This window comes from Macrobrachium rosenbergii, chromosome 2 (assembly GCF_040412425.1).
Source record: "Macrobrachium rosenbergii isolate ZJJX-2024 chromosome 2, ASM4041242v1, whole genome shotgun sequence".
Classification (NCBI taxonomy): Eukaryota; Metazoa; Arthropoda; class Malacostraca; order Decapoda; family Palaemonidae; genus Macrobrachium; species Macrobrachium rosenbergii.
In genome coordinates this window covers 44705513-44722681 of record NC_089742.1, presented here as the reverse complement: position 1 = coordinate 44722681, position 17169 = coordinate 44705513, and the positions used below count along the sequence as shown (strand labels likewise).

Genomic DNA, 17169 nt, shown 5'->3' with positions numbered 1-17169 from the left:
ATATATATATATATATATATATATATATATATATATATATATATATATATATATATATATATATATATCTATATATATACACACATATATATACATATAGAGATAGATAAATAATTGATATTTTATCTAACATGCTGTGTAATAAGCTTAGCATCTCAGTCTAACCCCCTACATTACCCCTCTATGAAGAATGCAGGAAAAAAAGGGCAATATATGCAAAAGAAAGTCCACCATTCACAGATGGTTTCGACAGCTGCGCTGTAATATTAATGTCCCAAAGGCTTTAAAACTATTTAGACATGATAATTCGTATTGTTTCCGAGTAAGTTACCTCTAGCGAAATTGTTTCAAACTCAAAATCTTACCGATGCATGCCGTTTAATGCAGATAAGAAAGCTGATTCAACTTCAGCCCGTTTCAGTAAGACTGTTCCCACTTAAGTCTACATCCCCTGCACATCGGTAGACATTTGTCTTTTATTTTTATCTTGACAATTTTCCAAGACTCAAGAATAAGCGTTCTGTGGATTACAAGTGTTAAACATCTACAACATCTACACTAGGACTAAAAGCTAAGATAGAACTCACATTAGCCATCGATTATCTGACTCATTCGTTGATATTGTAATTATATAATAAATGTATTTGTCCATTTATCTCTGTTGCAAGTCATTTCAGTCTCTCCGTTTCTCCTCCTAAGATAGTTCTATATGAATATTCATTCTAACTCACAAAACTGAAATGAAAACCTATATGCATTCCAACTGGAACACCCTACCAACAATTATAAATACAGTATTACTAGGTGGCTAAGGAAACCACCATTCAGGGCTTGCAAAACATCTGTGGTATTAAAACGCTTTTATAGGCTTTCTTTTGGTTGTGGTGACTAGAAGCAAGCCTAAAATTCAACAATCACGAACTTCTAGTGAATGAAATTGGCTCGTTATTCTTGTCACTGCCAGTCTTCCAGTTCACTTGTGGGAATAATCATGGCATCATACTAAGCAAGGGGAACGTATCTGCAATCAACTTTATTATGATGACCATGAATTTGCTAATAGTTCTCATTGAAATTAAGACTAGTCTTCAAAAGAGCTGAACTCATCATTGCCTTCAATGCTGTGGGATGCAAAAAGTCTGTATAATTCCTTTGCTGGTATATTGCTTGTACTTTCATTCCACAAATCTCGCCCTACCAGCTCAGTTGCCATCCAGGTAGATCTTCGAATTTCAATTCTTCTGGTGCCCAGATGGCATCACTTGCTATTCTCTCAAGAGTGGTTTCAACATATGGAACCTATTTAACTTTGACAGTTTAACATCTCACTCACTTACCATATGACTTAATATTCTTCAAAAGTCTTATTTCAAGTTGACATTATATAGATTGTACAAGCCTTACGTATAAACTTTGCTAATAATTGCAATTTGCCCATTTGATTCCCACATTCTAATCAGCCCGTCTGCTGCCTCACTATTTTTTATTAGGTTTCATCTCATGGAAAACTGTATTGGATATTTTGAAAATTTCGACTTTGTCATTTCATCTCTCCAGCTAGTGTTAATTCATCCCTTTGTGCATACATTATAATGATTTATTTTCATTAAATTCAAGTTCTATCTAGAGATGCATGATCCATCTGCTAACTACGCTGTCTAAATCTAGTGGTGTTCAGCAATTGCAATAAGAGGTAAATTTCGGCAATACAAAAGTAGATTAAAGTATTATACACCTCTCATTCTGTATATACATACCTTTGACTACTAGACCAGGCCTATGATCACAACTTTATAACAGCGAGGATCTAGACTAGATATTCCTTCCAGCCTCAATCAAACCTTAAAGTCATTTCAATTATAATTAGACGATTATAATGCAATACACTAAAGGTAAAGATCTTAGTAGTTTCTACTAATGCAATATCCAGTCCCCTACTGCTGAGAAAATCAATGATGTTCATGGCCATAATCATTTTAAATTTTTTTCTATTTCCATAAATGAACCCTTTTATCTGCAGAGCTTAACATCTAGAAAAAGATCGTGCTTTTATTGGCACAGATGACTATCCATATTGACTGATTATGAAATTTAGGTCTCGAAGACCAAGCGCCGGAACCCATCAGGATTATTCATCGCCATAATGAAGGTGAAATATATAAATTAATGATATGATTGATAATGAATAGGTGAATGTACGTAAAAAATGAATATTAGATAGAACCAACAAAAAAGTATATATTAAACTTTTATATTCAAAATATATACTTAGTATATGAAATAAAAGACTGAAATCTTTATTTGTTTTGAGTTATAAATGATTTGTTTAACCAGACCTCTGAACTCTTTTAGGGTTCTTCTTGGGCTGGGAAGAAATCTTTATTAAATATACTAAAATCATATCTCATTAAAATAACCAGATTCCAGATTCTTTCAGATAACCCAAAAGGTTATCTACCTCAACGTCATTTAAAATTTCTAAAATAGTACAGACCAACATACACCCAGCAGTAGTCACGCCAATTATCTCACAGTCAAATTCAGTTTTAATCAAAAGAACACTAAAGCAAAGCCAAAAATTTGCCAAATCCAGTATTTGCCACTAAAAAGGAAATTTGATTAGGAAATCTGGTGAGGAAATCTCATAACCAACAAAGTTACTGACCAGGTTTTAAAAGCTAAACCATTAGTTCAACAATCTTTCCTGATCCATGTCATCTTTCATTAACCAGTTTTATTTTCTTGCCTAATGGGGATTGTGAGCTGTTAAGGAATTACTGTGTATGTACAGTATATGTCCAAGGCTGCCATCAAGTTTAAACAGCAGTCAGTTTCATTAGTTGTCTGGCATTATTATACACTATTGTATTATTGTGGCCTATAGCCAGTGTTCCCAATTCTACACACACATGGAGTACTCAATATAACTGACAACTACTGTAACCAACAGTGAACTTTCACTTTCATTTAGTGTCATCATTCACAATGCATGAATATTTACCGAGTGGTCTGTCAGTTTACACAGTACATATATCAGATCAATAAAAAATGTACAAATTTTTTCCTAACTATGAAAAAATGAGAAACATGTAATTTACAAACTATTCAGCATGCTTGATCATATACCAGACCTTATAAAAGAATTGATACTTGCTTCCGATTACAGTTAGCAACATATCTAATTTTAGTTTTTAAACTCTTACATACTATAAGATTTCAATACTAAACACAAGCACAGTAGGGATTGCAAACTTCAACGATCTCCATTTGTGGAAAACACTTGCAACAGCAAATTTCCTTTTAATTTCTTACACTTTATACTTAATATTCTTCAATTACACTCAATTGCCTTGTCATAAGTTACTCGGTGTCTCAATTACCTTCGTTGTCAAAGCATCTATACTCATGGCAAATTTAACAAAGTACAGTATCCTCATTCATACTTATCTATGTGTAGTGGGGAACAGCTTTATGACAAATAGAATATGGCACTCCGTTTCCATATGAAGTCTGGATTCATAACTTGGAGATCATGAAATTTAATCCTTCAGCTACACTTCAGTACACAATGTACTATCAGAAAATTTTCAGTCTACCCTGTAGTGCTGAATGGAATATAGTCACAGCACATTATTACAATGAATTTGGAAAAACTTTCTGGTTCTTTTTGTGTGGTACAATGCAGTGGACAGACTTCCTCTGGCTGCAGTGCAGCACTTAAGACTGTCCGTCTGCGTCACATCGATGGAACAAGCTTTGGTTTAGAATTTTAGTAGTTCTTTGACTAAACATCCTTATTTTTCCAAAATGTGATAATGCTTACTTCTGCATGACCATAACCACCAGTTTGCTAATGCACTCTTGAAATAAGTGAATTTTTGTGTACTTAATGTAACTGATAACTACTGTAAGTAACAGTGAACCTCCACTTTCAACTGCTTTAATCATTCACACCATATATTTACAGAGTGGTCTGTCAGTTTACACAGTAAATAAATTTGATAAAGTCTTTACCTGTATAAAAATGGAAATAATTCTTTCCAGACAAAAAAAGGATGAAAAGAATTAAGATTTACAGTAACCATTTAGCTGGGTAACTGAGAAACCTTTAGAAATTTACAAAATACTCAGCATGCTTGATCATATATCACTTCAGGGAATCCATATTTGCTTCAATTAAAATTAGCAACATACTGAATTAGTTTTTAAGTCACCTTACATACTGTAGGATTTCAATACTGAACAGCAATAATTGCAAACTTCCTCCATTTGTGAAAAACACGTGCAACATCAAATAACCTTTAAATTTCTTCACATTTTAGATACTTACTGAATTACATTCAAGACAACCACATGCCTTCACTTGCCATGTCAAATTACTCCAGTGTCTCAATTACCTTCATTGAGAAAGTAACTATACCCATGGCAAATTAAGTACAACAAAGTACAGTATCTTCATTCATATTTATGAATGTGGAGTGGGCAACAGCTTTATGACAAGAAAATGGCAATCCATTTCCATATGAAGTTTTGACTGATACACATTAAAATTTGATCGTTCAGCTATACTTCAGTATGCAATGTATTATCAGAAAATGTTTAGTCTACCCAGTAGTACTGAATGGCATATAGTCACAGCACACAATTACAATGAATCTTAAACTCTGTCTTGTCCTTTTTGTGCAGTGCAATACAGTGGACAAACTTACTCTTGCTGCAGTGCAGCACTTGCAACTGTTGTGTCTGCATCACGTCAGTGGAAAATGGCTTTTAATTTAGTTTTAGTAGAACTTTGATTAAACATGCTTAGTTTTCCACAATGTGGTATGCTTGCTTCTGCAAGACCATACCAACAGTTTGCTAATCCAAGTTTTGAAAGTTAACTTTGAATTTATTTTGTGCACTTGACAAGTAGTATCAACCACAAAATACTCGAAGAAAATTATCAAGGGGTAACAATACTTGCCTTGGCGATCTATTTTTAATTCAAAAATTTACAAACACTTTACAAGGTAAAATAGTTACATCCTTAAATCTGCAGACGACCACAGCCTGGGGTAACTGATCTTGAAATTCCAGAGTAAACCTTTCATCAAGAGAAGCATCTCTAAGAAAAAAATATTCATACTACAATAATTCTACCCATGGCATCTCCATGACCAGTTACCATTTTACCTAAATGCGTAATATTGGCCAAGAAAAACATTTTAAGTGTTATTTACAGAGGTGAACTTTGTAGAGCTTTAAATTTTTAACCATAAAAAATTTTACTAAATAGCTGCATAGTAATTTCAAGCCTACGCAGCATTGCTATTACTATCATTTCAACTGGAATGTCTTCAATATATTCAGAATTTATCAATTTTAGAACTTCCTAGATTTCTCCCAACTTCAATTAACATTTTCCTGACCAGCAATTTTTCCCACCATTTACCAGCTCATTCATTTTGTCCCCCCGCTGGTAGTAATAATAACTTAAAATAATCTCCAATGAACACAATAAGAACACTTAAAACTTTCATCATTAATTATGTTTAACTAAGATAACCCTGCTGAACATAAAAAAAAAAACAGAATTGGGAATTTTCCACTCCTCCTGCTTCATGTATATCAACCCAGCAAATTTCCCTATCAGCTCAATTCATCTACTTCCTAATACGTATAAATTTTATGTAATTTAGTAATTTTAATTTTAATCAAATTTTAATTATGCAATTAAAAAGTAAATTGAACAAAACACTAAAAAATTTTATCATTAAGTTTCAACTGAATAGAACACCCTCCTGAAGAAATTCATGTAAAAATCCTCGTTTCAACTTAAGGAAAATTGGCACGGAGCAAAATAGCTTCCTGTCAGATCTAACAGCTAGACTTCAGTCACTTGAAGTCTTTATCTACCCCTACTTACAATAAATTAGAATTTGGTTTCCCTTTGTAAACAATTCGGGGCCAAAACAGCAAATAAAATAAATCCAGAAGGGAGACCAAAATACTAATTCTGTTGACATAACCACAACCTGAGCTTTCATTTCAAATGAACAGGAATGAACTTCAACTGCTAGATAACAATATACCCATGAGTAAATGTCCTACTGCTGTAGTTCTCAAATATACCCAATGAGTAACTATTTAGCTCCTAATACTTTTATCACAGATTAAAAAATAAAATTAACCAATTTACTTTCCTCTCAATCAATGACACTACAAACTTAAACAGATTGGTATGCAGCACTACGCCGACGACGTCCAACCAAATATGCAATGAGTACTATTACTACAAGAGCTGCCAATGCACATCCAACTGCAATGGGTACTACATCAGAGATCTCATCTGCTGAGCAGTGAACAGCTGAAATGAAAGGAAAGATAATTAGTTTAGGTACAAAAGTTCCTTTTCACAAAAGCTAATACAGTAAGCATCTTAAAACACCATTACAACATTTATAAAAAGTAAACAACCTGTATACTAACTGAAGATCTGGCACCAGAGGTTATTGTACTACAGTATGTGGTATATATTATATGTCTTGTGAGGTAAGCAGAGCAGTATTTTAAAATTGAAATCATGCAGCTTCCTTGTACAATGTTTAAATTATCATCACCAAATTTATAAGACAAGAACTTTACATATAAAAAGGCAGAGAGCAATGCAGCTAGATGCAAGAATACAGAAATGAGCCAGAAATATTGCCTACTGTGTGCCAGGCAAGGCACCTCAAACAATCCTCAGTAAGGTCTACCAAGATGTCATTTGCAAAGATTGGTCAAGCAAGGGTCAGCACAAAAAGCCCATAAACATGACCATCTAACCATGGTGAGAAGTGGATCAGGGTAACAATGCCATTCAGTACACAGACTGTAGTACCAAGATGCTTAAAATCTAAAATGGTTTATTACAGAGGCAAATTTAGACACCTAGATAGTATTTATTCTTTGGGATTGGAGCCTAGGTCATTTGGGATGAAACCACTGAGAATCAGTTTACAGTACCAATAAAATACACTTACATATTTTATACAGGAGTAGTACAGGGAACAATCAAGTGGCACACTGGTGCACTATATTCTAGTATAAATTTCCTACTTTTGTCAACCCACTTAGTATCCTCTAATGCTTGTAGTTTCATTGTCCTTAGGAGGGGAGGAGGAAATTTTTAACCTTATGAACTACGTACAAACTTACCAAATCCCCAACTATAATGGCAGTAAATGAAAAACCACATACCCTGATAATAAAAACACTGCATACTTCCTAAAAAAACTAGACTCCCTGATCACACTAAAATATTTAAATTTTCCTCCAAAGCTGAATGGAAAGGAGTTCCCAAAATATGAAATGGGACAGTCATCTTACAAAAGTATACCTCTAAACACTTTACTCAGCATCCCCATGAGAATGCCAAAGAGGTGTATGCTAAGTATTTTAACCTCATTACCCTCATCTTCAATTATTAGACCAGATCTAGAGTTACTTTAGCTGAACAGATCTAGAGTTACTTTAGCTGAAGACTAGTCAAGATTTCATTTTCAACATGACCTTACTGCCCCTGTGAGCTAGGTTGAAAGTAGTGTAGGAAGATGGCACTTTAATTACCAAATCAAAACAACAGCCACTAACTTGGACCACCTGTGGTTCTAGCTGTGGGCCTTTTGCTGACCTATGTGAAGGAGTTTAAATTTCCAAGATATTTGAGAGGGAGCAATGGCGTGTCCATTGTCTGCCATTCATACTTTATCTTTAAACGGCAAACTATTCTGCCATTAACCATATGTGAGAATAATAAACATTTGTAAACAATCATGGACCTTATTGCACTACATGAAAGGCTATCAATGCTATTAATCACATTACTAGCAATGGGGTAGATCTACAAGCTGAGAAACCAATATCAAGAGCAGCAGGAGCACTAGCAAGAGCAAATGCAGCACAGCATTACCACTAGAAATAGTAGTACTGCAATAAACTACCAAGACTTAAAAGCAGGGATCTCCAGAAGCAGCTAGAAGGAAAAACAGGGAAGAGAAAACCCAGTGCCTAATAGTAGAAGGGGTAAATAATGGGAGCTACCTGCCTCTTGCTATCAATCTCGCAGTCTCTTTCTCCCCATATCCTTAAAATATTTAACTTTAAACCCTCAAAAGCATACAATGTTTTTACACCAGAATTTCCGATTACAGGGTCAAGATGCATAAAATGGGATCTCTCCATTTCGGTCATGTGCAATTTTTTATTTATTTAACTCCCATTATGAAGCCATCAATTTCACTCCAGTCTTGGGAAAAATTTCTAACACATCTTATTCTAAGAGGGATTTCAGAATCCTATCAACTCTACTTGCTCTTATGAAATGCATTTCAAATGTATATAATTTATATCTAGTAATCCTACCCACATCCTGTTATAGAACCCATCCAAACTACATACCTCATCCCCCCCAACACCTTTCCCCATACTAGGCCACTTTCCCTGAATTTTCCTGTGGTTCCTTTCTTGTCACATTGTTCCCACTGATTTTCAGCATTAACTTACTTTCCAGTCACCTCAACATACCACTAATGCATCTTCATATTCGAAAGTTTGAAACAAGTCACTCAAAAGTTCACCAGGGTATCCTCGTTTGCATTTGCTTTGTAACATTCATTATGATAAACTAATGGTTTCTTCAATGAACCTTTAAAAACAGCAAAGTACTTTAATATCGCTGCCAATGTCATCAGTCTACTGTTAAGAGTGGGTAATACTAGAAGAATGACCTGTTTCCGATACCCTCTGAAAACAGTATCAAAAACTCCCCAAGACATACCGACTATTACGTGGTCAAGCCCATCTCCTACAAAAGTTACTAACATACCTACAAGGGTACTCTTATCTTTTTTATTTGAAGCTTAATCCAAAGTTAAAGACTAGTCTGACATGCTGACCTCAGAGCTACTTACATAAATGGATCAAATTTTCAATGAACGGCAACTAACTTAACCCTTACCAATTTCATGTACCAAATTAAGTAAACTCACATGAAACGAAATCAGGTTCGTAGGGGACCATGTTGTAAGCCTGAATGTGAATTCCATCCAGTTTTGAAGAAACACCAAGAGAGTAGGGTGCCCCTCCAATCGTTGCAGTAATGTTAACAGCACTCAAGGAAGAATGACAATTGAAGCTATGATTCACGGGAACGCTCAGGGGAGAAAATCCGTAGTCGACATCCAAAGAGAGGGTCTTACCTGTAGGGGCAAGAAAAAATTTAAAAACTTATACCTCTGCATAAGCTACATTGAAGCTATGATTCACAGAACACTCAGGGGAGACAAGCTGTGGTGGGTGACCACCAAAAAATTTTCTTACCTGTAGGGGCAAGAAAAATTTTACAGTACTACATAATCTACAGAATTTATCTTAACCGAGTGATCAATTTTTCTTACCAGCATCTGTTCCATTAGCAAAGGTCACAGGATCCATGAACAAATTTGCAACAAAGCTTGAAACAGACCAGGAGTCACCCTTTACACCAAATTCTACTTTCACACTGGAAGACTGCCCAGCAGGACCCCAGGTAACTTGAATTTCCTCCTGGCCATCTGTACCATTACAGGTGCCAGTGATTACAGAGTTAGCTTTTGGATGCTTTGGTAGTACTACTGTTGCAGTCTTCGTCTCCTGTTGGGAAAAAAAGTATTATCTAAAACCAATCAAATTAAGGCAGTATTAGCATGGAATTGAAGAATTCTAAGTCAAAGTGTAGGAAAACATTTTAACACTTGACAGCAAGTTAATATAAAAAGTAACCGTAAACTAAGGCTATTGTGCAATGCAAAACAAAGATCTGAATATCGAAGGCAAGGTCTATAGTAAAGACTAAGGCTATCATGAGCAAAGAACTGAGTACTGAAGGAAAGGTCTACAGAAACTGTTAGCATACTGTTAAGCAAGCACAGCCGAACCATTTTGTTCACATTCTCCCCAAGACCCAAATTAAATACACATTGAACAATGTCATCAACATTCCTTCAAATCAAGTCCAATTCATTATACCAAAGCCAATCAAACCAAAGTCTGGTTTGAGAATATAAGACTTCCAGGGTCATCCTCCACTTCACAGCTTACCCAAACTTAGTCAAGAAATTTCCTACATATACAATGATTGTGCCTCTTCCCTTCCATTAATAACCAAACCTAGGCTGCATCTCCAATCTCTTTTCCAGTCACTAGAGAAGTTGACTCATTTACCATTTAACAATTCAGTATTCAATAACATTTTACTTCTGCACTTTCATCTCCAACTGAAAATTACCAGAACTCAACCTATGATTCATGAAAATCTGGCTATACAGCCAAACACAGCACTTTGTCATACAACACAACAGTGAAAAGAGGGAGTTGGAGAGGTTGGATAGCATAAAAGAAAATGGGAACTCTGCTAGTAAAAGGGTCAAGAATGGGTGCAGCTAATGGACAAAAGGACACTGCAAACAACCATCAGTAATGAATCCAGTGCACCACATAAGGTGCACTGACATCACTTATCCTTACAGGAAGCATGAGCACTAGCCATTACTAAAGCAAGCACACTTTAAAAATAAAATTATCCTGTGTTTTTTCTGCATTATCACTAGCCATAGCATACCCAGAAAAAATCATCAAATGTCCACTCTGATCCTTAAACCCTAAGAATAATCTTTCTGCAATATCTGAAGTATTTCTATTGTGATAAAACTCCTAACAGTATACTAAACAGCAATACTAAACAGTAATACTAAAATCAACTAAACTACCAAATTAAAAATTATTTAAGCTTTACAGGAATATTACATTATCTTGGCATTTTGATTGAACTCTATAAAGCTTGGCCAATATTTCTACCTCTGACCATGACAAACACATGCAAGAGTTCAACCATCCCAAGACACTGATAACTTTAGGTAAAGTCCCACTTGTTCCAACTAAGGTATAAAGGTGAATATCAAACAATAAATGCATGTGAAAATACACCTGAGGTAAAAGTATGCACTTCCAACTTACATTGTTAACAGTTGTATAATTCACCAAGAAGGTGACAGCCCCTTCAATCATGATGCATGTCACATTGTTTTCTGTAATATTGTAATTGTAGTTTGCTTCGGGTGCTGGTGTGGTAACAGGGACAGGTGCAGTGGTTGTGTCTGGAACAGGAGCTGCAGTTGTGGTTTCAGGCTCTGGTGGAACTGTGGTTTCTGGAGCAGTGGTAGTTTCAGGCTCTGGTGGAGCAGTTGTTGTAGCAGGTGGTTCCGTTATGGGAGCCTCTGTTGTGAGGGGTACTGTCGTTGGGGGTTCTGGGGGTAGGGTAGTGTCCGGCTCTATGGTAGTGTCGTCTTGGCCAATGACTGACCCTGAAAAATAACTTTGTGTTAAAAATCCAGTGTTAAAAATCCAATACATGTATAGTACATGACAAATTTTATATATAAAAACTTAAGGGCAATAACACTACAATACTACAGTACAGTATGTTGTATTTTTTCCATAACACTACAGTACTACAGTACAGTATGTTGTATTTTTTCCATTTGTCAGGTACCCTTAACACCTAAAACTATTACAACCAACCACTAGTCAAGACCTAAAATCCATTTAACTACATTTGTCAAATGCAATGAAAAACATTTCAAATTTCCATGATAAAACCAAACAAGCTTGCTTTCCTGGATGCTCCTACATCCATTCAATCTATAGAAAAAAAAAGTGTCCTGACATATAAAAAAAAAGTTCATACTGCAATCAATTTATGGTCAACAAATGCCAGTATCCCTTAAATAACTACTACCAAATCAAAATGGACCAGTTTTTCCTGCCACTTCATAACTTGGAAGACATGCCACGTTCAAGAGACTATGCCACACTCATGAGACTAGTAGGTCAACCCAGATATTTCAGGCACAGGATTTTGAGGGTTCAACAGGATCCAATATACATGTCACTTATGTTTAATATTAGTCCACAGAAAAATACATTACTATAATCCTTCTTAAGCTTTGATTAATTGCAAATTGCTCTCAAAAACTAGTTTGATTTCTAAATATCTACTAAATGAGATTTAAAACTTAAAGTTACTGCAATTTGTAAATGGACACTACTGTATATACTATTAAAGCTCTTACCAATATAAAAATCTTATAGGCCACTGGGCATTTAGCAAGATTAAAATTTGAATAAGTTAATAATTTCAATACACCAGAGCACCAAAAATTTGTGGTAAGGCAAAATTAATTCCCAACTATACAGTATATATAAAATTAAGAACTTCACAGTACTGTACATTAAACTATAGTGATCTAACATTAAAAAAAAATTAAGAAATCTGATAAATTCTTAATTTCTGTGGGTGGTTAGTAACTTTACTTCAAACTGCAGTGTTTGGGTATAGAAAACAAACTTTTCTGGTCATTACATTCAAAACTGCACTGCTATGGGTACAGAAAACTTAAAATTTCCAGGCCAATACATTCAAAACTGCATTGCTATAGGTATAGAAAACCTCAGTGCCATGAAAATCTAGTGTCACGACCACCACATTCGAAACTTTGGCAACATTCAACTATACAATACAGTAGTGCCAACACATTCAGGCAAATTTCATTAAAAAATATTTGGAGACTAAACAGCTAACAAAAGTAAAAACTGAGGTCTCACAGTGATACATGGGCAAAGGACATATATACCTTACATAGTTAAGTCTCCAACAAAATGCTTAATTAAAACTACAGAACCTGCACACCATGCAATCAGTGCATGCTACACCTATGGGAACACTGTACTTGGGAACACTGGGCCCAAGTGTTCTGCCCATCATAGGCTCAAACAAACTTGCACACCATGCAATTAGTGTATTGTATGCTACACCCAAGGGAACACTGTACTGACAAAAAGGTATACATCAAAGAATGAGCCATGCAATTAGTGTACTATATGCTACACTTAAGGGAACACTACTGACAAACAGGTACACATCAAAGAAAGGGCCACAGTGCTTTGCCTGTCATAGGCTCAAAAACTTAAGTAATAAAATTCAATTTAGGAAATTTCTTTTGAAGAAAACACAACCCAGTCCAATTTTAAAATCATATGCTCAACTTCATTTTCCATGCAGAAATTTTTTTTCTGTTCTTAAGGGGTCAACAGTTATTACAAGTCAAGTTCGCCAAGAATGTCATTTGTGACATCTACAGAAAAAAAAAAAAAAAAAAAAATTCAAACAAGTGTCTGCAGTACGAACAACGGAATAGCTACCAAACTACTGTACATTGCCAAGGAGTCATACTCAAAATATCAAAAGTGACAATTAGCCTACATACGTGTTACAACAAGCTGAAAATATCAAAAGTGACAATTAGCCTACATACGTGTTACAACAAGCTGAAAATATCAAAAGTGACAATTAGCCTACATACGTGTTACAACAAGCTGAAAACCTATCTTTAAAACAAGCTAAGCCAAGACTAGTCATTCCTCTTAAATTAATTTTCAACTTCATCCTGACAACTTAAATTTCATAAAACTTGAATTTCTTCATAAATTCTCTAAAACCATACTTACTCAAAATATTTCAAACAAAATATTTCAAACTACCATGCCTAACTCAAACTAAAACTGCAAACTCTCGATTACTTTGCTCCCACAATCACTTGCTATCCACACCAAAATTGCAATACTGTAGTTACATCACAAACTAACTATGAGATGTTATTGGGATGTCCAATTTCTTAACCACCAATTTAACTTTAAACCATACATGTCTAAATAGCCTCAAACTGCCAGGACAACTTAACATACAAGATTCATTTAGCTCAAATCACAATTACCTAAGCACCTGTTGCTTAAGTCAAAGTTCAAGAATACAATTGTAAACATTTAAGATTGACTCAAAAACCAAGAGACTTTAGTGTATCTAACCCTAAAGATCTGGGGACGGACTGAAAAATTTAAAGATTATACTACCTCTCTCGGGGAAACTGCAGATCTAGGGACTGTAATCAATATTGTCATTACTTTGTAACATTTCAAAGTCTTGTCAATTTAAGTCAATTTAATTACCCTAAATCTAAATAGTCCTGTTACTTTAGGGACCAAGCTACACAAATTTGTAAGCTTCAAATAAAAGCTGAACACCAAAATTAGTGCAATAAAGTGTAGTGAATTTCTTTCAAAGACAAAATTCAGTATATTTCACTGGGGGCAAACCCTCCGCATAATTTATAACAATGAAGACTTAAGAGTTTGCAACAAGTAACACTGCAAGTTGACTACAGTAGAGAAATAAAATAGCCTATAATGTTTCAATCCACTTAGAAAAAAAAAAACTTTAAATGGTGCTACTATAGCATATCTACTGAGCTATTTGTGACCTACCAAACACTAATTAAGGTCTATGGCAATTACTTCCTCAAACTATATACAAAATTATTTGATCCCCATATGACTGAAACAGTCATCTACAATTTCGCCGTTTTTGGTACTAGCCCCCAAGGGGTTAAATGTAGAAAATGAATGGTGGATATACTACAGTAGCACCCTTTAACCTTACATTTATTGCCACGAGAACTAAAACTCTCCATTGCTCACTAATATTAGGGGATATAAACACTGAATTCTGTTATCAAAATCTAATGTCTATCCAATTAACCACCCTTCCACACAAATACTCAATGGGAAAACTAATCACAACCAACAAAGCTGAATTGCTACCTACATTGCTACTGGATAGGTGAACGGCACTTACGGCTGCACTGCCATTTACCTCAAAAGCAGTGAACAAATAGCCCCATGTACCACAGTGACCAGGGAAAGCTTATGGCTCACAATTAACATTCTAGAAATTGACATCCAAACTTGCATGACCACACTGTATTACCCAAGTGCCTGCTAGAACTAGGCAACTACCAGACATCCATTCATGAAAACATGAAAACTATTTCACTTTGTTAATGCATTAGTCAAAACAGATTAAAATTTAAGTACATGAAAGCATGAAATACCTTCAAGCTGGTTTCAAAAGATACCTTATCAAAAAGAAAATTCTGCTTCACTCCCTCACACAAAACATCTACTACATTCATTTAAGTAATTAGATCCAACTTCCAAAGGCTTTCATGAAAACTATCCGGCTATCTTGTACTCTTCACTAGTTCCCAAAGCAGAAAACTAATGGGTTAAAACTCCAAACTTTAGCTTTGGAGCAATTACAGTATAGAACACCAACTTCTAGTTTAACTCTGCACAGCACTGGAAATTCTATGGCCCATCTTTGTGTACATTAGGCTAGCTTAGCATAACACCCACTAGTTTTGCTTGTTTTATTAAGTACCCTTAAAAAATTTAAGAAAATAAATCCTTTCTTTTAAATTACACTACACACCCCGTCAGATGTTAAATGTCCTGCACCATAGAAACTCAAATGATAAAGTTTGCACTTTAGCAGGAGTGATTCACTGTGCTTTGGGTAAATATCCAAAGCAGTAGAAAAGAAACCACAATGAAATAATTCCGACAAGTGTGTTCTTCGCTAAGGTAGGCTATACAAAAGGGCTTGTTAACATTATGCCTGAAATTAAAAGCAACAAGAATTGAAATGACACAGAAAAAGGACTACAGTGATTCCTTTGAAATATTGAATCCACTGAGGAAAAAACCACAAAAAAAAAAATATTAAAACCAATCCCACACCCCACACAAAACTTTATGAAACAAATTATTTAAAAATCAGCCTAACAAAACATCAATTCGAATCCTCAAAGTCAGGATAGACAACCAGTTAACCACCAATTACAAAGACTAGCAAGGTTATCACCAAACCAAATTTAAATTCAGCTTAAACCTGCTACTTTCAAGTTACATTTCTAAAATGAATTTCTTATTCTTACCTACAACTAGAAAAGAGACAGCCAATATGCCTAAATTCCTAAATGGTTACTTATATTTTTGGGAATCTTGACATATTGGATTCATGCCCTAGCCTAACAGCCTGGCATTGCAACAAAACTACCACTCAAATCATTGAGGATCTATGTCAGCCCTAAATTTGTAAGAGAACTGAATGGAATATAAAATTTAGGCCATAGGCCAAGCGCTGGGACCCAAGAGGTCATTCTGCACCAAAAGGGGAAACCTAGAGTAAAATTTTAAAGGTGTTGCCTAGAGTAGAGGTTGTAAAGGTGTTGCTTAACAGGGGAAATCTCAGTTGCACTATCAAATATGTAGGAGGGTAGGAAGTAGTAGAAACTATGGAGGTGCAGTAAAACTAGTGAAAAATTTGGAGAGGGTAGAAAGATGAAAAACCATGGATGTGCAGTAAAACAAATGAAAAGGGTTGCAGGTAGGGGTTGAAGGAGCACTGCAGAGTACCCCATGTCATGCCCACAGTGCACCGCTCGAGATGCATTTACAGGGGATTTGCCAGAATGCCTCAATATTTGTTTCCCGTTCCCGTTTCAGTCCGTCTATAGACGTTCTGTAGTTTTAAATCTTAACCCTACAATCATTTCGACGTACGTAGGTCAGGCATATGGCAGTCACAGACATTTCGGCTAAAATTGGCCACGAAGTCAGAGGTTAGCCTAAGATCTTTGTTAAAATTGGCCATCAAGTCAGAAGCTTATCATAGATATGGGTAAATCTGGCCATGAGGAAAAACTCTACAACGAGAACCTGAGCAAGAAAGACCTTCCCCCTACCGGTGATGCCCAAACCGACTCGAGAAACTCTGCTGGCCTAGCTCCAGCTTTAATGTGGCTTAGGCCTTCCAATTAAATAACATTCTGCCTGCTGTGACTAGGCTTAACTTCCAAATTAAGCAATTAAAAACTCAAAACTGAAAATTCTTCTAGATGCACAATATAACATCGTTACAGATGGCCAAAAAGCTTTTGTCCGCGTCGTCAATACGTTAAATGCATATTTTCTGGGCGACCCTGTCAACGTTACGTTATATAAACCATCTGGGTTGTACTAAATTGACACACGCACCCGGATCCGGTTGCCGGGGGGCGTGAACAAAGTCCGTCCGATGATTCTCTCCGCCGAGATCACATGACAATCACATCACCTCGCCTAAACGAGAACAGAAAACTTCTAAACACACGCCATAAGGCACTAACAGCTGATGATACCTGCAGGTCCAAGAGTTGTTAATTTCAGACG

The 17169-nt window shown here is 35.6% G+C and overlaps 1 protein-coding gene across 1 annotated transcript in view; it reads right to left on the bottom strand.

Moving 5' to 3' along the window:
* Positions 1–4967: 4967 nt before the first annotated feature.
* Positions 4968–17169, bottom strand: part of LOC136845966 (lysosome-associated membrane glycoprotein 1-like) — a 12436-nt gene continuing 234 nt past the window's right edge. The window contains exons 2-5 of the mRNA XM_067116516.1: positions 11020–11366; positions 9423–9657; positions 9015–9224; positions 4968–6349 (exon numbers count right to left, since the gene is read on the bottom strand). Coding sequence (XP_066972617.1) covers positions 6210–6349; positions 9015–9224; positions 9423–9657; positions 11020–11366 — 932 coding nt within the window. The 3' untranslated portion in view covers positions 4968–6209. The remainder of the gene's footprint in view (positions 6350–9014; positions 9225–9422; positions 9658–11019; positions 11367–17169) is intronic.